Source organism: Theobroma cacao, chromosome 4, assembly GCF_000208745.1.
Source record: "Theobroma cacao cultivar B97-61/B2 chromosome 4, Criollo_cocoa_genome_V2, whole genome shotgun sequence".
NCBI lineage: Eukaryota > Viridiplantae > Streptophyta > Magnoliopsida > Malvales > Malvaceae > Theobroma > Theobroma cacao.
The window spans coordinates 28,500,572-28,518,636 of record NC_030853.1 but is presented as its reverse complement, the minus strand read 5'-3'; the positions used below and the strand labels follow the sequence as shown (position 1 = coordinate 28,518,636).

Here is an 18,065-nt window from a genome sequence, read left to right as displayed (position 1 = left end):
TATATATATATATATATATATCTTGAATTTTATGGAGGGGCCGGACTGGCCACTTGCTTTAGGAATTTGATTATTAATGTCAAATGTCTTTAGGGCTTTATTTACTTATTACTAATTTGTTTATCTAACATTGGTTATAGGTAATAGGGGGAAATGATGAAGATAGAAAGAGGACAAAACCCTTTTTGCTGTTGTAAATTGTAAAATTAAAACATAATTTTGGCCTTTGCACATAGTAAAAGGAAGAAAGATAACGTTGATTTTTTTTTAATTGAAAAGACACCATTTGTTTTAATTAAAAAAATCAAAATTTTAGAATATCCAAATTTGATTCTGAAACCCATTTTTAAGAAGTTTGAGTTTTTTTTTTCTTTTTTTTCGAAAAGAAATATGATATTACTTGACTTAATTGACTCACTTTTTATCGAATACCTTTAAAATAAAAGTAAAGAAATATGTACTTTAATTTCATATTCATGTGATATTATTTCCATAAACTTGATAATTTGTCATAAATATAATACTTTTTAAAAATTTTTACACCAATATCTATTATCTATATAATATATTACAATTTGAGGTTAATTAATTAGCAATTGTCATGAATCATGAAGTCAACCCAAGGTTTAAGAATAGGTGATAAGAGTTATGAGCAAACCCATTTGATGCTTTCCTTGCTAATGGCCAATTAGGTAGCTCAATAGCATTCTATAATTGGTGTTAAACTATTGACAAATCAAGCACGACTGTTGCTATTGGATGTATTAGTTTACTTGTCAACAGCAATGTTTCAACCGTGAAAGTATCTTAAACAAACGATCCTTAGTTTATATAAAAAAAAACATTAATGGGTGATTTATATTTTATTAGTAGCAATAATTTTTAATAATGATCTTAATTTAAACCATATAGCCCTTCTCTTCCTAATTTGTCATGATTGGATGGCATTATCCATGTGGACCAATGAAGAGACGTAGTTAAATGACAATTAACCCCGTTGGACCTCTATAAAGAGAGAGGATTAGATTTGGAAAATCATTGTCATAAACATTAGTTCATACTTCATTAATTATAAACCATTATTATGCTATTAATAAGTATTTCTTTTCATAAGTTTAACCTTGAAGAAAAGGACAGGGTAAACATTGTAGCTAGAAATAAATGTTTGATGCAATCGAGAAGGTAGATGCCCCTTCAATCTCGAACGTTCATAGAATAATAAATAATTCGAATCTCTCTAGAACTTTTTATTGATATAAAAGAGAATTCATATAGAATTACAATGGAACAAAATCAACAGAGAAGAAGAAATGATATTGTTAAGATAATTATACAAATTATATAATTAAAGTTAGAGTTATTACTAATTATGAGAGATTAAGGTAGAATCTATTTCAAACTCCACCTTTTTATAACTATGCTCAAGTGCCAACTTCACTCCCTTGACAGGATAGACTTCAGCAATAAGAACAGATCTGTGTCTTAGCTTTGGAACAGAACCTTGATATCATGGTTTCTCTTACAACTACTCCATACCAGCTTCCTTTGCTCAAGCAAACGCGTTGGAATAATTACTTTAAATAAAGTGAATCATCATTTTTAGGTAGGCTAGGCCCTGATTGACTGTTTTCCATATTCTTTTCTCGTTTTTTCTTAGGGTATTGAGTGCCTAACTAAGTAATTAACCTTTGTTAGGAACCTCTATAAGGAGTATTAATTAACAATAGATAAATCGATGTATGAAGATGATAAGTAAATAGATTTGAAGTGATTCGATCAAGTACTTTATTTTTTCTTTAAAGAATTTATACATATCTTTATGAATACTCCACAATATTAACAAAATAATGAAGTAAATGATAATAAAAACTAGTTTGAGATTGATACATTATTAAAATTTAACGTTTTGGATTAAGGTACAAAATTGTACTTACACTTAATAGAGCATATATTATTTTATCAAGATTTGATCTAATCTTATTTACGCGTGAATCTTCGTTTATTTTTTACTTACAATAAATTCATAATAAATTTGCTTATATAAAGATATTGATTGAAACTTTACGAGATTCTATATGTACAACACACAACACTTGGGCTAAAATTAAATGAGAATGGGAAGAGAGTGAGGATATTGAGGTAGCTAGAAAATCTTGAACTCAAAGCTAAACTCACACTGAAGTATATTCAATTCAATGGATGGTCTATTGCTTTGTACGAAAGGACGAAATAGGTTGACGGCCACTTGACCAATCTCAACTGGCTTTTGCGAGTATGGGGGACAAGCCATGGCCCCTACGGTTTCCAGCACACAACATTTGCTGTCCTATTTCTCAGCCATTGTTGCAACGGCAATCCCCTCTCCTTCGCAGCTAACTTTCCCAGAACAAGTGGCTCAAATCCATTTACGAAAGATCTTGGAAAAATTAAAACCATTCCCAAAACATTGCTTTGACGTCCTCTTTTTGTGGATGCAAATGCAAGTGCCCGCTATTATTGCAGTGATTATCATGTGGAAATAGTAGCTGGTTTGCTCAAACAGAACTCGAACTGTAGTTTATCACCGCTACTGATTCGACCCTTTAAGGTTCATTGAAGCAAGATTCAGCTGAAGGGGTTGACAACTTGAAAGTCAATTGTCCAAGGGGAATGGAATTTGGTGTTCGACCCGTTAAGGTTCATTGAAGCAAGATTCAGGTGAAGGGGGCTGCAAACTTGAAAGTCAATTGTCCAAGGGGAATGGAATTTGGTTTCCTTGTGATTAAATGTCAAAAACCAAGTCCGAAAAATTGCTGAACCCAAATCAGTAATTTCGGATCCGAATGGGCATCTCTAACTCTTGAAGCCCAACATTTCTGGGCAATCAGTCGTGTTTTGGGCCATGCTTTCGAGACCTCATGAGCCCCATTAACATCTTTCCTACAGAAACCGGCCCATTATAGGATATGACGTATCCAACGTTTCAGCCTCGGCTTTCAGCTTCTCTGGAGGTGGGGTTTTGCTTAAGGGTTCACTAGAAATTTTCTTCCAAATTCCCATCAAATTTTCTCAGGAAAAAAAGAAAAGAAAGGGAAAAGAAAAAGAAATGTCTTCTTTAGGCACTTCAAAGGGTATTCTTGAAATCGCCAAATTTGGTCTCTATGTTACAATCCCAATTGTTCTTATGTACACTTTCGCCAACAACACCAAGAATCTCCAGAAAGTTATGGGAAATGTAAACTCTCTTTTACCTCTTCTCTTTATTATTTATAAATATTAAAATTTATTATACTTTTTCTTTTTTGTATTTATAGTTGGAGGGATTTGTTTGATTTATTGAATTTTGTGAGGGACTGAGATATTTTGATCTGGGTTAGGCTTGAAATTGGGTTAAAGTTTGGTACTTCTTTGAGTTTCCTGAAATTTGTGTTTGTTTCTTGTTCAGCTTACTAGCAACAAGGAATTTAGTATTTTTTTTTACTTGTTTTGTCTGGAAGTATAGCTAAAGCTCAGATATTTATTGCTGCTGTTCAATATGAGGTGTTGTTATATGATGCAATTTTATTTGCGGGTAGTTCGGTTATTGGAGGGATCGATGGTCTCTATGTTTATTATGTTAATATTCTGGATTCTGGCATAGGTAATAAGGAAAAAAGTAAAGTTTGCTTACATGCTTGAGAATGTAAATGGAAGGCTGTAAGGGTTCCTCCCCTGCTCCCCTTATCATATTGAAATTGCTTCAAGTGGACTCTGAATTTAAATGCATAGTTGGGGCTATATAAGTTCATGGATGAAAATTCAGCCATGAACTTGTATATAAGTGAAATGATCCCTGACATGTAGCTAAACTCCAGTTACACATTGTGGGAAAAGGCTTTGTTTGTTTGTTTGTTGTTGTTGTTGAACTTGTATATAACTGAAACAATCACTAAAGTCCCATGAACTATTTAAAAGTTGTTTCAGTTCATGCCTGGGTATTTATGAGAAATTTTTTATGGTGGACGAATGTAGCCTTAAAGATTAGCTGGGCAAGCCCCTAAGTATAGCTTCAAAGATTTTTGCTCTTTCCTGTGGAGTTGGAGGCTTATAATATTGTCTATCTGCACGTGAAGGATTGGAAGCTATCTTTCGAATGTGATTGTTAGAGTTAGATTTTCTTTTCTGGTCTAAGAAATTTGTTTGTCTTTGAGTTGTCCACTTATGGAGATAGTATAAGAATATGAAGTGGAAATCATCTTATGCTCCATTATTGACGCCAAAATTTCCTGCTATGGTATTGCTTTAAAATTTTATGTCATCCTTAATAGTGGGAGAATTCTTGCATGTACAAGACGCCTTTCCATATTTTCTGCATACAGTCTAAGATACTAACGCAACTTCTAATTGACCTTAAAAATTATGCATGGATCCTTTTAATCCCTTCCTTTTTCTTTACTAGTAAAATGTCTTTTTCTATTTGATGATTGGATTGATAACTTGTTAAGGTCTTCTAGAGATAGTGTGGCATTGAATGTGGCTGCTGTTGATCAAGATAGGCTGCAGATTGGAATGTCATGAATAGTGATTTGCTATTATAGTTTTTTTACTGGAATTTATATCTAGCTATTGATGCTTTTATAAAGGTTACTATAGTGCTTGAATTGGGGCTCTTTTGCTTGTTAAGGATTGGATGTGTTACCTTTGATCTATACCTTTTTCTTTTTTCTTTAGTAGATGATTAATTATTGGAGTCTAAATCATATCTGTTTTCCTTTGATGTGAAGCGCTCCTATGTGGTATATCCTCCAGAGGGACCAAGACCTCCATCACCAGAGGAATTGAGGGAGATGGCACGGGAGCTAGCTAGGAAGAAAAATATTCGCTGATGCTCTTTAGGCCATAAGTGATCTACGTTGCTTTCTTGATTGTACCTATTACTATTCCAACAAACCTACATGTAATATGCGGCAATAAGCATTGTGCTTTTTATATGGAAAAGGAAACGGTAAGTCTGGTTTGTATGACATTACGGAACCTAAGTTTATAGCTAAATTTGTTGTTTTGCTTGTTCAGCTTGGAAATTCACATTCTTTTATTGGTAAAGTGTTAAAATATTTGATGGAGCACTTTCTTATTTCTTCATTTTCTTTACCAAACCTTTTTTTTTTTGACAAGCAAAACAACCACCATTAATTATATTTATACAAAGCACAATGAATGAGCATGGTCCAGATGAGCATTTGCTTAGAATGAGCTCACTAGTTAAGTGAACTATTGAGTACAAATTTGTTGCCAAACACCCAATACATAATCCCACACTGCAAAAAATCAAATTGATTCCAACATTAGGCAATCCTTCCATAGTCTTTTCTTCCATGAGATTGCGGAATATTTGACACAGAATGGCTGGCACTACGCCCCATAACATGCTATATTTACAAGGGAACGTGGGCCCCAGAACTAAAGCTAGGTGGAGGGAGCTGGACTTTCATGTGATTCCATTCACTACCCCAAGCAGCAGTCGATTTCCCATGATTGAACCGCCTGGAGAATTTTGTGTCACACGTGTCTTTACCAAATTTGATGTAATTTAACCATGGAAATTCCTTGTCAGATCTTTCTTACTGTGTACTTGGATGTATCTATGCCCTATTTATGCTTCGTACACTTATTTCACCCTGGTTTTGAACCTGCTGCTCAAATCAGCTTGGCACCTAGGCGGCTAGACCAGCGTGAATTTGAAGGCAGCCGCGAAGTCACGTGATAGACTTTCTGATCTTGGTAATGATCATGGAAGGAAGTAGTGAACCTTATGCCCGGCCAAATGTTCATTTATTGCTATGGGGTAAGGAATTCCTGTTCCATACATATGTTCTTAAAGAGGAATTGTTCCCTCGTGAAAATATCGAATTTGAAGAGGAGGGGAGGGTTCAAGGCATGAACGTAAAACTTTATTGATAATAACTAAAGATATTATATTACAAGACACTTAAATTTATATAGCGACACCATGATAATTTCCAACTTCTTCATTGTCAATGGCCTGGAAAAGGTTTTTCAAAGCCTTCCACATAAATATCTGTAATCCTGAGGCCCCCGACCGAGCAAATCGATCCGACTCTTGAAGTGGTTCAGCGCTGAGGCGCCCTTTTCGACACCACCCCTACAGCCTGTCTCATACCAATAAAACTCATTTAATTAAAAATAAAACAAGAAAAAGAAGGGAGGAAAAAAAGAGGACAAGCTTTGGCCGGCTGGTGAAATGCTCGTGCTCAACTTTCTTTATCTTTTTTAATGAAGGGCTCCACACAGCCAATGACTTTGAACATTTCTAAAAGTTTGGTAGTAATAGATAAGTATGTATTGAAAAGTAATTAAAGAAAAAAATACAACAAAGGTAACTCAACTATTGGATAGATTCTTGAAAAAAAAAATAAAAAATCCGACACTCAACTGTAGGAAGAAGGAAGGAATGACAATGGGACTTGAGTTTTCCCATCACCATATCAAAGAAAGAAACAAAAGTTAGACTTCAGACTTGAGACAACAACATACTCTAGTTAGATTCTAGCACTCTTGACTTTTTCTTTTTTTGTCTGAGCTGAAATTTCCTGGAATAAGTAGTTAAGCACCATGTTTTCCACAGCGGGTTTGTTGTAAATATCAAATGGGATGGAAACTAAACTGAATTGACAGGAAATTTCTCGTTAATAAAAAAGGGGAAAGAAAAAACAAGGCTGGACGTCATTTCTTTTCTTTGAAAAGCTTGACTTGATATCCAAGTCCTCGTCTCCCTCCGTACAACATGGAAATGGTTTTGGTTTTCGTTTCAGATTCCTGAGTGAGTTATTAGGTTATGGTTCAGTCACAGATAAAAGGGCTTCATCTCAGCACTTTTTCTTTCGCAGGTGATATTCAAGGACGTTTTTTCAGAGGTAAGAGAAAACTTAACTTCCTGCTGCTTCGCTCTTGTTTTTTTTCACTTTTGGTTTCTTTCTTGGTTTCTGTTGCTTTCTTTAAGCTGATGCTGAGTGGTTTTGCTTTCATGGGTGACAATTCAAATTATGAAACTTCAGTGTCTGTGATTCTTGGGGTTTGAAATCTTGTTCCTATTTGTTTCTTGCACCCCTTTTGAAGTACTGGCTTTTGTGAATTGTTTTATAGTTTTGGGAATTCTTTGACTTATCATTGTAGTACATAATCAAGAATCTGCTGGGGAACAAACTTATTTCAGCTATTCTTTTGCTTTACCCTTGGTTAAGGACGTGGCTACCGGGAAAGGGTTTTGGATTTTTACAATTTAAGTGGTGCAAGCAACGTGATAACAAAATGCTGAAAGAATCTTTATCCACAGGCTTTTCTTTCTGTAAATTTGATGTTTAAGTTAAGCTGCTTTGCTCTGTGATAAATTTATCTTCCCTTTCTTCAATAAAATCAGCATTTGATTATGTTAATTGTGTTGGCTGACACAGACTATTGTAATGCATACGGTAAATAGAGGAGGTTGTTCGAAGGGAGAAACGATGCATTATGAAATCCCATAATTGATCTCTAGTTGGGGAGCGATAATCAGTCTTCTTTAACATTATTAAAGAAACGGGAAAATAATTGGTTCTAATGGCGATGGAACTCATACCGATTGGGACCATCTTAGCTGTGGTAACAAACCAGGTAATTAAAACAGCTCAGGCTGCAAAGGATGTTGTAATTGAGAAGGATAGTTTCAAGGTCCTCGCAAAGCATCTCTTTGATATTGAGCCTGTTTTAAAAGAATTGCAGCTTCAACAACTGAATGATTCTCAAGCAGCAAGACTAGCTCTGGAGTCTCTGGAAGCAGATGTCAAGAAGGCAAATAACTTGGTTGAGAAATACAAAAATCGAGGCCGTTTCTACTTACTTGTCAAGTGCCGGCACATTGTTAATGAGGTGCAAGAAGTTACAAGGGATATTGGAAGGTCTTTGGCTTCATTGTCCATTGCAAATACTGAAGTACTTTCAGGGATATCTGATCAGGTCAATAGGCTACAAAGTGAGATGCAAAGAGTAGAATTCGAGACTTCACATTCTCAACTCCAAATTGTTGACAAATTAAACCAGGGTCTTAGGGATCAGAAACGTGACCAGGGTTTTGCAAATGACATGCTTGAAGAAATTGCAAGGGCAGTTGGGGTACCTGTTGAGCCATCTGAAATTAGCAAGGAGCTAGCAAGCTTCAGAAGGGAAATAGAAGAAGCTGGCAATAGGAAAGAAAGAGCTGAAGTTCTCTTCTTGGAGCAAGTTATTGAGCTGCTTTCTCAAGCAGATGCAGCAAGAGATTATGAAGAAATGAAGAAGCAGTATTTCCAAAGGGCACAAGTTATAGAACGATATGATGCAACGAAAGAAGACATTCCTCCACTTAAATCTTTCATTTGTCGTATAAGTGGGACAGTAATGGTTGATCCTGTAAGCCTTTGCACTGGTACTACATGTGAGAGAGCTGCTATTGAAGCTCAGTTTGATTGTGGGCAGAAAACTGATCCAGAAACTGGAGATGTTCTTGAAGTTACTTCTTTGAGGTCTAACCTTCCACTCAGACAATCAATAGAGGAGTGGAGAGAACTGAATTATTGCCTTAAAATCAGAGCTTGTGAGGCAAAGTTGTCATCAGGTGTCGATTCGTCTGTATTGGAGGCCCTGAACCAAATGCAGGATCTTATCAGAGAAAACACTATAAACAAGGACTGGATTTCCATAGGAGGGCTTACTGATAGTATAATCTCTATCCTTGGAAGCTCACACAACAGAGAAGTCAAGAAGAAGATTTTAATCATTTTAAAAGATCTGGTGGAAGGGCATGCAAGAAATAAGGTAAGCTGTTTATACATTGTTAATGTAAAACTAAGGAGTAGTATAATGGAATTCTAATTTCTGCCAGTTAACAACTTTCTTACTTTTCTGCTTTCCCCTATCTTTGCACCCTGTGCTCTTCATGCCTTTTCTATAACTGTTTCTTTTTGTGCTTGCGTTTTATGTAGCAGACCCCAAGGAGCCTGACCGTGGTCTACCGTCTAAGATACATACTTATGTACACATATGTTTGCATCCATATACATTCATGAAATGCATGCACATACATTCATTAACACCCATAGACACATTTTCATTCACGCCTACATACACACATGCAAAATGCCAAAAACATATTGCAAACCTGGAAGATCCCTTTGGACTTAATTAGATTTGCTTCACTCTATGTGAGGTTATCTAAATCTAATCTACGCTGAGCAGAACTCCATGCCTTGCTTTTAGTCATTTAGATTTAGATTTTTGGTTTTTCTTTTTCAATTGTCATTGAATTAATTTGTGAACAAGGAGGTGACTTCTTTCATTATTGACTATGCTGTTTAAAAAAATTATAGGAAAAAGTGACTGAGCATCAGGGGTTGGATCACATTGTTCCCTGTTTAGGACGTGACCGAAGCATCTCAATGGCTGCAGTTGAACTGCTATATGAGTTATTGCAAGATAGATCCAATTGGAATGTGTCTGTTTGCCACCAACTCTCTCAGAAATGCAGCGGAATTCTTTTTCTTGTTACTCTTCTAAAGGGTCCAGTCAGGGAGTCAGCAGAATATGCCGAAAAAATACTAAATAAGCTTTTTGATGTTGATGAGGAGAACATATCTCGAGCTGCCCGGTCAGGGTGGTATAAACCACTCATTGATCGCATTGTTCAAGGTTAGAAAACCCTTTCATGTATGCTTTCTTAAACAGCTTGTCTTTTTTATGTCAATGTTATGATTATTTAGTCCATGGTTATCTAAATGCTGTCTTTTGCTCATAGAAAGAGCAAGGGATGTTTTCCATCAAGGCTTCAGATATATGTATGAAAGCATGAAAACTTCACTTCAGGAAGAAATATTTGAATTGTATTAGTTATTAGGTTGCAGTCTGTGGTAATAATTCTTATATTTTCACCATATAAAAGAGATTTACATTTATGCTCAAGAATAGACCATCATCAAAAATGATGAATAAACAGGGAAAGTTTATTTTATATTGAAGCTATTTTATGAAATCTCTAGGATATTGAGCAGGCACTTGTCAACTGCTTGGAGGAGGGATAGCTTAAATCCCAAGTCAAATACTGTGGCCTAATCCTTTCTGTCGGATGTCACAGCAAACTCCAGAGATATATCTTAATTGTAGTTGTCTGTATTGGATTGCTAAAAGTTTTGTCTGGCTCTGTTCTGTGATATTATTGTGACTATAGATGCTACATATGTCCATTTCATTAAAATGAAACTGTTCTCGTAATACGTCAACCACAAAGCAGTTATATACATTGATCATTCTGAATACTTTCAGGGCCAGAGTCATCAAGGATGTCAATGATGAAAGCATTAGTTACTATGGAATTGGTTGATTCGAATTTAAAACTCCTTGGTGAGGAAGGCATTATGCCTTCTTTGCTTTCAATGGTGGATTCTGGCAATCTTGAATCAAAAGAGTTGTCCTTATCTGTTTTGGTTAAACTATCTGGTTGCCGTGCTAATAAAGAGCTTATTGCTGCTGCTGGTGGAGTTCCTCTTGTTCTGAAGCTAATGTTCTCTCCCCATGTACGTGCAATTCTTATATTCAGATGCTCTGAAATTGTTGAGAAACTTTCTTCTGAAGGTGATGGAGTTAAATTCTTTGTTGATGAAAAAGGGGTTCCACTTGAAATGGAGCCCATCATCATTGATTTGTTGGCTTTGCAGCAGAATGTTAATTCATCCAACAATTACCGAAGGCCTGCTTTACGTGCACTTTTAGGAATTTGCAAGTCTGAAGCTGGGCTGGTTAAGACAGCTGTTCTCACTGCCAATGGTGTATCTCTGGTCCTTCCTCTTCTTGATGATCCTGACTCAGTAGTTAGAGAAATTTCTATAAATCTTCTTTTCCTATTTTCTCAGCATGAGCTACAAGGAGTAGTGGAATACCTTCTTAAACCCAAAAGGTTGGAGGCTCTAGTGGGGTTTCTTGAAAATGGCAACAATAGTGATGTCCAGATGGCTGCCGCTGGTCTATTAGCCAACCTCCCAAAATCTGAAGTACCACTAACTATGAAATTAATCGAGTTGGATGGACTTCATGCAATCATAAATCTTTTGAAATCAGGGACAATGGAAGCAAAAGAACATGCTTTAAGTGCTCTCTTCCGGTTTACAGATCCCAATAATGTTGAGTCACAGCGGATTGTGGTTCAACAAGGAGCTTACCCTTTGCTTGTAAGTTTCCTCAGAGTTGGTACGGTAACAGCAAAGGCAAGAGCAGCAGCTCTTATTGGTAATCTATCCATGAGCAGTCCTAAGCTCACTATTGTGTCCAAAAAAACTGGTTGCTGGTGTTTTAGAACATCACGTGTTCCTTTATGCCCAGCACATGGTGGTATATGCAATGTAGAAGATTCCTTTTGTCTGTTGGAGGCAAAAGCGCTGCCTTACTTAGTAAAACTCTTACATGAAGAAGTTGAAGCAACTGCTTATGAAGCAATTCAGACGGTTTCCACATTGGTTCAGGATAGCTGTCTGCAAAAAGGAGTCAATGTCTTGCATGAGGCTGAAGCCATAAAGCCTGTGTTAGAGATTTTGAGTTGGGGAACAGATTCTCTGAAGGAAGAGGCACTGGGGCTCCTTGAGAAGGTTTTTGTGTCAAGGGAAATGGTGGAAAACTATGGATCGAAAGCTAGATACCTTCTGGTTGGTCTAACTGGCAGGAATGTTAACGATGATGGTCGTCCAGGGAGAAAGGTTGCAAAAGTTTTGTCACTTCTCGAACGTTATTCAAAATCATCAACATCTATTATTCCAGGATTATTTTGATAGGGACATATGTTATCAGGTTAGAGAAAAGTTTAAGCCAACTTTATCGTGAGCTTTTGACTCTTCTAACCCAGAGAATTTTTCCAATCTGGTTCACTTACTTATGTATATATATATATATTTTTTGTGATGCAAATTGCTTTTGGCATGCTCTTTGTGAATACCATTATTTGATAAGGGCACGGAGCAGTCTCCGAACCCTTTACTCAACAAGTGTCATGGGATATTAGGTTACCTTTATGTAATGCATTGTGCACCTGGTGCACTCTGTTTATAATGCAATACTTAATTGTTTGAAAATGTATGTTATCTAAGTCAAAAATAGAGGAAGCAGAATCTTGAGGTTTATACCAACTTCATGTTCCTACAAACTAGAGAGATTAAGGAAAAGAAAATGGTAGGAAGAAGACAGTGCCTGTGTTTCTATTCGATAGTATTGCCTGTGCCTTAAGGCGAAGAACAAACTTGATTGGTAAAATTTTCTTCAGTCCCTGTCAGTATTTATAGATTCCTTTTTTGTTAAGCTTTGCACCTTTTTTATCTCTCTTTTTCAAGTTGTGCTAGAAGTACACAGGTGGAGTGTGAAACTTTAAAGTCAATGAATGATGTTCCCTGATAAGAGAGTGTCGATGAAGTATCTTGTCGATCTTTAGTTTCTGCTATTGTAAACAGGATGCCTCTACATAAAAAGCACTAGATGGACATATGCTTCTTCAACCAAAAAAGGAAAACAAAAGCTCATGAACATGAACAGATGGTTTGATTTAAGGGGTTAAATGTGATTCTGGATGTGGATCATGTATTGGAAGTATCAATAGGTTTTGTTTGATTTAATTATTTCCATCTGCACTCTCATTTCAATGTCCATAAAATCAACTCCTAGCTTAGTTAAATGCAGCCAATGACTCAAGATCACTCTGGTTTTATTTTTTTGAAGATGGAAAGCCAGTTCTGGTAATCAGATTGAGCATGGTAACTTTCATATAATCATACCATGTATACTTTTATTTTCCAGATGGAGCAAACTTATCCTTCTTAGCCTAAAATCATAGACAATTTCTTTAAATTTTAATATTCCACAGTAACATGACAACCTTGATGCTGGCATCAATTCTACCAAACTACAACTGTCAGTTCCTGTTAAGACAGATTATTGGCATGGACCGTCTTGTTATAGCTATATATTCTTTGAAACTCGTACATGTTCATCTTTCTGTACATACACTTCCATGGATACGTAATCATGTTTATGAAATTTACAGGAACTGATTCCTAATGCTCATTGGTTACACTTGACCAACATTTTGATGAAACCCCAGCTGAAGATGGGAGTTCAGATTCTTCATGAACAACAAACTTTAACCTCAGAGTCAAAGTAAGAAAAGTTCATGAAATGTTATGTTGTCCTGATAGTTTAGTGAAAAAGGCACTTTACCCATATCATTTTCTTTTTCCTGCTTTTCAGCCAGCTACACCACATGGCCTTGTTAGCAACAATACCGACAATGCGCATTTAAGGTTCCATTTAATGTTATGGAAGAAATTGTCTCATGTCTCTTGTTTCTTGCTTGAACTGTCTATCAAACTCTCTGATACGATCATCTTGGCTGATAGAAGTGAGCAGAAGGCATTCAAATACACTGGAATTACTTGCTTTAATCCAGTTTCCTTCTCAGATGATAGCTCATTTGTTGCATATCGTCCTTGCACTCAGGAAGTTGAGTTTTCAGCCTTGTGAGGTTCAAAAGTTTCCTTTAGAATGCAGAGAAATGAACAAGCGAAAAAAGAAATGCTATATTTTTTCGTTGTCCATTGACAAAATTGTTGAGATTAAGTTACTAATGTCATAGCACTCGCAGATTAACCTGTCAAAAAAAAAAAAAAAACTCTCTGATTTAGACATTGTTCCCTATTAAATGAAAAGTTTGGTTTACTAACTTCTTTTCTAGTCCATTGCCTTCATTAATGGAAACCATTTTTCTGTTACTCTATCATGTGAGGGAATTAGATGTTCTTTTTCAAGGATAATATGGTTCAAACTCATAATCTACAGCTCTGGCCTTTTATCACAATTATTTGATTGGAATTATACATATATTATGGTTTGAATTTAAAACATCTTTCCCCACACTCACTTAATTCGATGCAACACAAGGTTATCAGACATGTATGAAAAATGAAGCATATAATTAGCTATGAAGTCCCAATATCCTGACTAGACAACAGAAGAATCAGGAACCCTCACGCCAACTGCCAACGCTGACCCTCCATTAAACTAGGTGTCTGATGCAAATGTTGCTTTAAGAAGATACACATTAATCTTCCACCACAAGAAAAAAATTGTAAGCTTTCAATTACCTCATTAAAAGTAGTCCATTGGCAGTTGGCACCTACTTCAGTATGCAAACATGGATATCTAAAGTATGATGATTTTCTAGAATTTACATCCTATAGGTCCAATAAAAAGTATTTAAGTTTGTCTTTGAACATCTCTTGTTTTTCTTAGTTTATGCCTGAAATGTCTCTTGTATGTTTCCAACATGTATTCCTGTCAAAGAAAAAAAGAGAACTGTATATATAAAGAAAGGGTCCTAATAATGAAGTTGGAATCCAAGAAGAAAAAGTCAAAACATCTATACAGGCAGCCAGCATATATATGTTAACCCAAAGCATCAAATACTATACTGATATGGACCTTGATATTTGTTAATTAAATCTTAGGACTAGTCAGTCTTAAGGCTTCAAAGAAAGACAAAGGTTTCTCCATCTAGCTCTCAATAATTCTTGCTATTCCAATCAAGAAAACTGCAAATGGTAGAAGAACCGTGCAATTGCAGAGAGAGCATTAGATGATTTCGTGTGAGGGTTGTTTCTTGCCAACCATTTTTCCCAAATCACGTGGCCAAATCTTACGCTCCCCCACTCCACCACCACCACCACCAAAATATAATAATATTATAACATCTTTTCTTGCACAGAGCACAGATGTGATTCATACGCTCTTAATGTCAGTGCAAACTTGGTAGGTATTTGGTTAGAAGTTTGAGCATTAAAGACAGAAACGGCATTGAGTTGTCCAATAACCCTTTACCAGAAAGGACAAGAAAAAGAAAGCCTCCAAGTTTGACACGCAAATTCAACGTTGTTATATGGGATCGGCAACAGAGAGGACTGAGAAAGATTGAGAGTTAGAGATGACTTTGTTTGAAAGTCAAAGCGAAGCTAACTATATTAAATTGTTTCATACGTACTATAGCTGTAACCGGCCATCTCACCCTACCCTTTTTATATAGGAAGTAATTAGTCGAGATATTCCATGAAGGCCACTTGTTATCCTTCTTATATACAGGAACACCCTTGGATAAGGTTAGGGTACCCTCGCAAATGAGTGGGGCGATTCTGTGTTCATTATGGATTATATTTTTCTGCTCTATTGCCTTTCTCTTATTTGGGAGGTGAGGCTGGTGGACTGCCGACCTGATCAGTCTGTTCATAAATTTTTTTGTTTTCCTTTTGATGGGATTTTTTTTTCTTCTAAAACTTGTTAAAATTATCAATGAGTGTAATGTTTTCATGAATTATATGAAAATAATCACATTATCTGTCAACAAATGTATTTTACTTTATTTTCAAACAAGATAATTGAGATTTTAAATAATTTCAATTTGAGTTTGTGAGGATCATTACCTTAATCAATACTCAGATAGGTTTGTGAGGAGTTTACTTAACATCAGATAGGTTTTGTGAATATTCAAAGCCTAAGACTAAAACCTATCTATATAACTAGAGTTTAATGAATTTGTTTAAAGACATAGCTATCTAACTTCACCAAAACCAGGTTTAAAACCTTTCGAAATCTTAAGTAATGGTACAAGGATTGAAATCCTTACTTGTTTAGCATAAGAAAAAAAAATAATAAAATGCGGAAATTGGGGTTAATTTGTTTATGATAAAAGCTTAAATATATCATCAATGAAACAAGGTACAAACATTGGAGGGTAGGTGTTCTATGCATGTAATTTATCACCTAAAGGCACCAAAAACAGAGGAGATTAATGCAAATAAGCCTAAATTATTGCTAATTTTTGGGTTTAAGGTTTGGGTGTGAGACGTAATAACTTGTTTTGGAACAAGATGAACTAGAAAAGGACACGAAAACGTGGGGAAAAAGAAAACACATTGAAGAAAATATCAATATCAAAGCCAATGAGGGTTGGGGATTTTGATTAAAAGCCCATTGACGTATTCCATTCACAAACTGAGGAACTGCATTTATTATAACTTTGTATTATTGAATCAACAAAAATTAATATGCATTTTGCATTTTGTACTTAACTTTTTAGGGAAAAAAAAATACACAGTTTTTATTATTCTGTTCATGTGAATTTTACGTATAAGTAGAGAGATCATAATAACATATAACATTTTTCAAAGTTAACGAATAAATACCTTAAACTTTAATTTTTCTTTTTAATGAGTAAATTACATTACAAAATAATATAATATACTATTTTTGATGAAATTTTTCTCTAAAAAAAAAGTACTATTTTCTACGGATTTTTGATAGAATTAATTGTAGAAAATTTTGTCGAATAAAACTAAATCGGTAATAATATTCTGTCAAAATAAAAAAATCCCATACCTATAATGATAAATTAACTGAAAAAAATTATATATCAAAATAAAAAATCTTCTAAATTGTATTTTAAATTAATTCTTTGTAAACAAGAATCGAAGGCTCGTATGCTAGCTACGAGTCAAGTTTGAATGGAATTAAAGCTGAAAAAGCAAGTGAACGCAACAAGTGACACAAATATAAACCACTTCAGACTGATCCACAAACTTTGGTCTTAAAATTAAATGGGATTATAAAGGAATATACGGATGATTGAATCCTTCAAACCAGTCTTTAATTAGAAGGTTGAGGCATTCTCGAAAGGATAGCGAAGGCAAATATTTAAAACCATAACCTTAATGCTTACAACGGCTGGCTGTTGATACCTAAAGATGCAGTGTTTAGGGACCAAGTCTCCTTCTAGACTTGGTCCCAAAGCACTACCACATTGATAACAATGCATTAGCTGTCTGCTCGGGTTTCCTAAACATATATGATACCAATAATGAAAGCTAAAGCTAATAAATAAGGGAACCAGCAAGCAGTTAACCAGTATTATCAATTAATTAGTCCTACAAAAATTGAAATTCCAACATGAATAATTAAATCGATGCATTAATTTTTTTGTGGCATTGCATGGTGCACGTGAATGATTTTGCTGTTGGCCTTGTCTCAAGAGAATCATGCTTGAGTTAATTTGTAATGTTTCAAATAATGTGCATGACATATATATAAATGTTTATTATTTGGTGTTACAAAATTTCATATTGGATAGCTAAGTTTAGGGTCTTGAACTTATATACATGGATGTTGTAAATTTCAAAAGATTAGCTTTTAAGGGTGAAGATAATGATTTTGTAATAAGTGGTATCATAGTAAATTTAGACTCAATTCTGATTTCACATCAAGCACTCCAATGGATGGAGGGCAAGATGATTTCGCTCGTGACAAGAGTGATGCGTATTTAGATGAGAAAGAATGTTACAATATCACATTAAGCACTCCAATAGATGGAGTACGCAAGATGATTTAATCCGCGAAAGAACAACGCAAATTTAGATAAAAAAAGAAAGTTAGAAATATTGATATGTGAATACTATACACCTTAATAAATTAGTTTTTTTAGGAAAACGTAATGAACTTGTGACACTAGCTAGCATGAGTACTTCAAATTTAATGTAATTAGCTCGTAACTGTTGGAATGTACTGATGATGTTGGCTAAAGTGGCAAAATCAAGTGTTATCAAATTTTCTTAATTAATTTTGGATTATGATTTAATTTGAATTTCTTATACACTAACATTGTCTTTTAATTTGGGTGAGCTAGGTCGTTCACCAACAAATGATATCATGCAAATACTATATCATTCATTTGACGTGTCAGCCCCCAACCCTCTTTCTCTCCCATGCATTCGCACCATATAGGAGTGGCAAAGCTGAAATTCGTTCCTTAAAAGAAGGCCAAAAAAAGTATAGTTGCATACAGATATATACTAATATAAAAAAAACAAAATTTGAGGGAAAAGGTCGGCTGATTTTCCCGGTTGGAAAATTCAATGCCACGGCGGTTTAACAATTAAAAGTTCGTTGGGGTAGTTGCATCCTCCCATCGCTCTCTCTCGCCCCTTTAAATTGCTCCAACATCC

The 18,065-nt window shown here is 35.3% G+C and overlaps 2 protein-coding genes across 3 annotated transcripts; both read left to right on the top strand.

Annotated features, from left to right (window-relative positions):
* LOC18603103 lies at positions 2,922-5,081 on the top strand. Its single transcript, XM_007034869.2, has 2 exons — positions 2,922-3,214; positions 4,743-5,081. The coding sequence occupies exons 1-2, from the start codon at positions 3,086-3,088 to the stop codon at positions 4,842-4,844; spliced, it is 231 nt and encodes a 76-aa protein (XP_007034931.1). The 5' UTR covers positions 2,922-3,085; the 3' UTR covers positions 4,845-5,081.
* LOC18603102 (U-box domain-containing protein 43) lies at positions 6,328-13,741 on the top strand. Of its 2 annotated transcripts, XR_001927537.1 has the most exons (6): positions 6,328-6,893; positions 7,431-8,808; positions 9,360-9,678; positions 10,309-11,823; positions 13,067-13,179; positions 13,270-13,741. XR_001927537.1 is itself a non-coding variant. In XM_018119476.1 (4 exons), the coding sequence occupies exons 2-4, from the start codon at positions 7,576-7,578 to the stop codon at positions 11,802-11,804; spliced, it is 3,048 nt and encodes a 1,015-aa protein (XP_017974965.1). In that variant the 5' UTR covers positions 6,328-6,893; positions 7,431-7,575; the 3' UTR covers positions 11,805-12,086. The 2 variants fall into 2 exon arrangements, 1 of the variants encoding a protein (XP_017974965.1); XM_018119476.1 differs by lacking the exons at positions 13,067-13,179; positions 13,270-13,741 and having other exon boundaries at positions 10,309-12,086.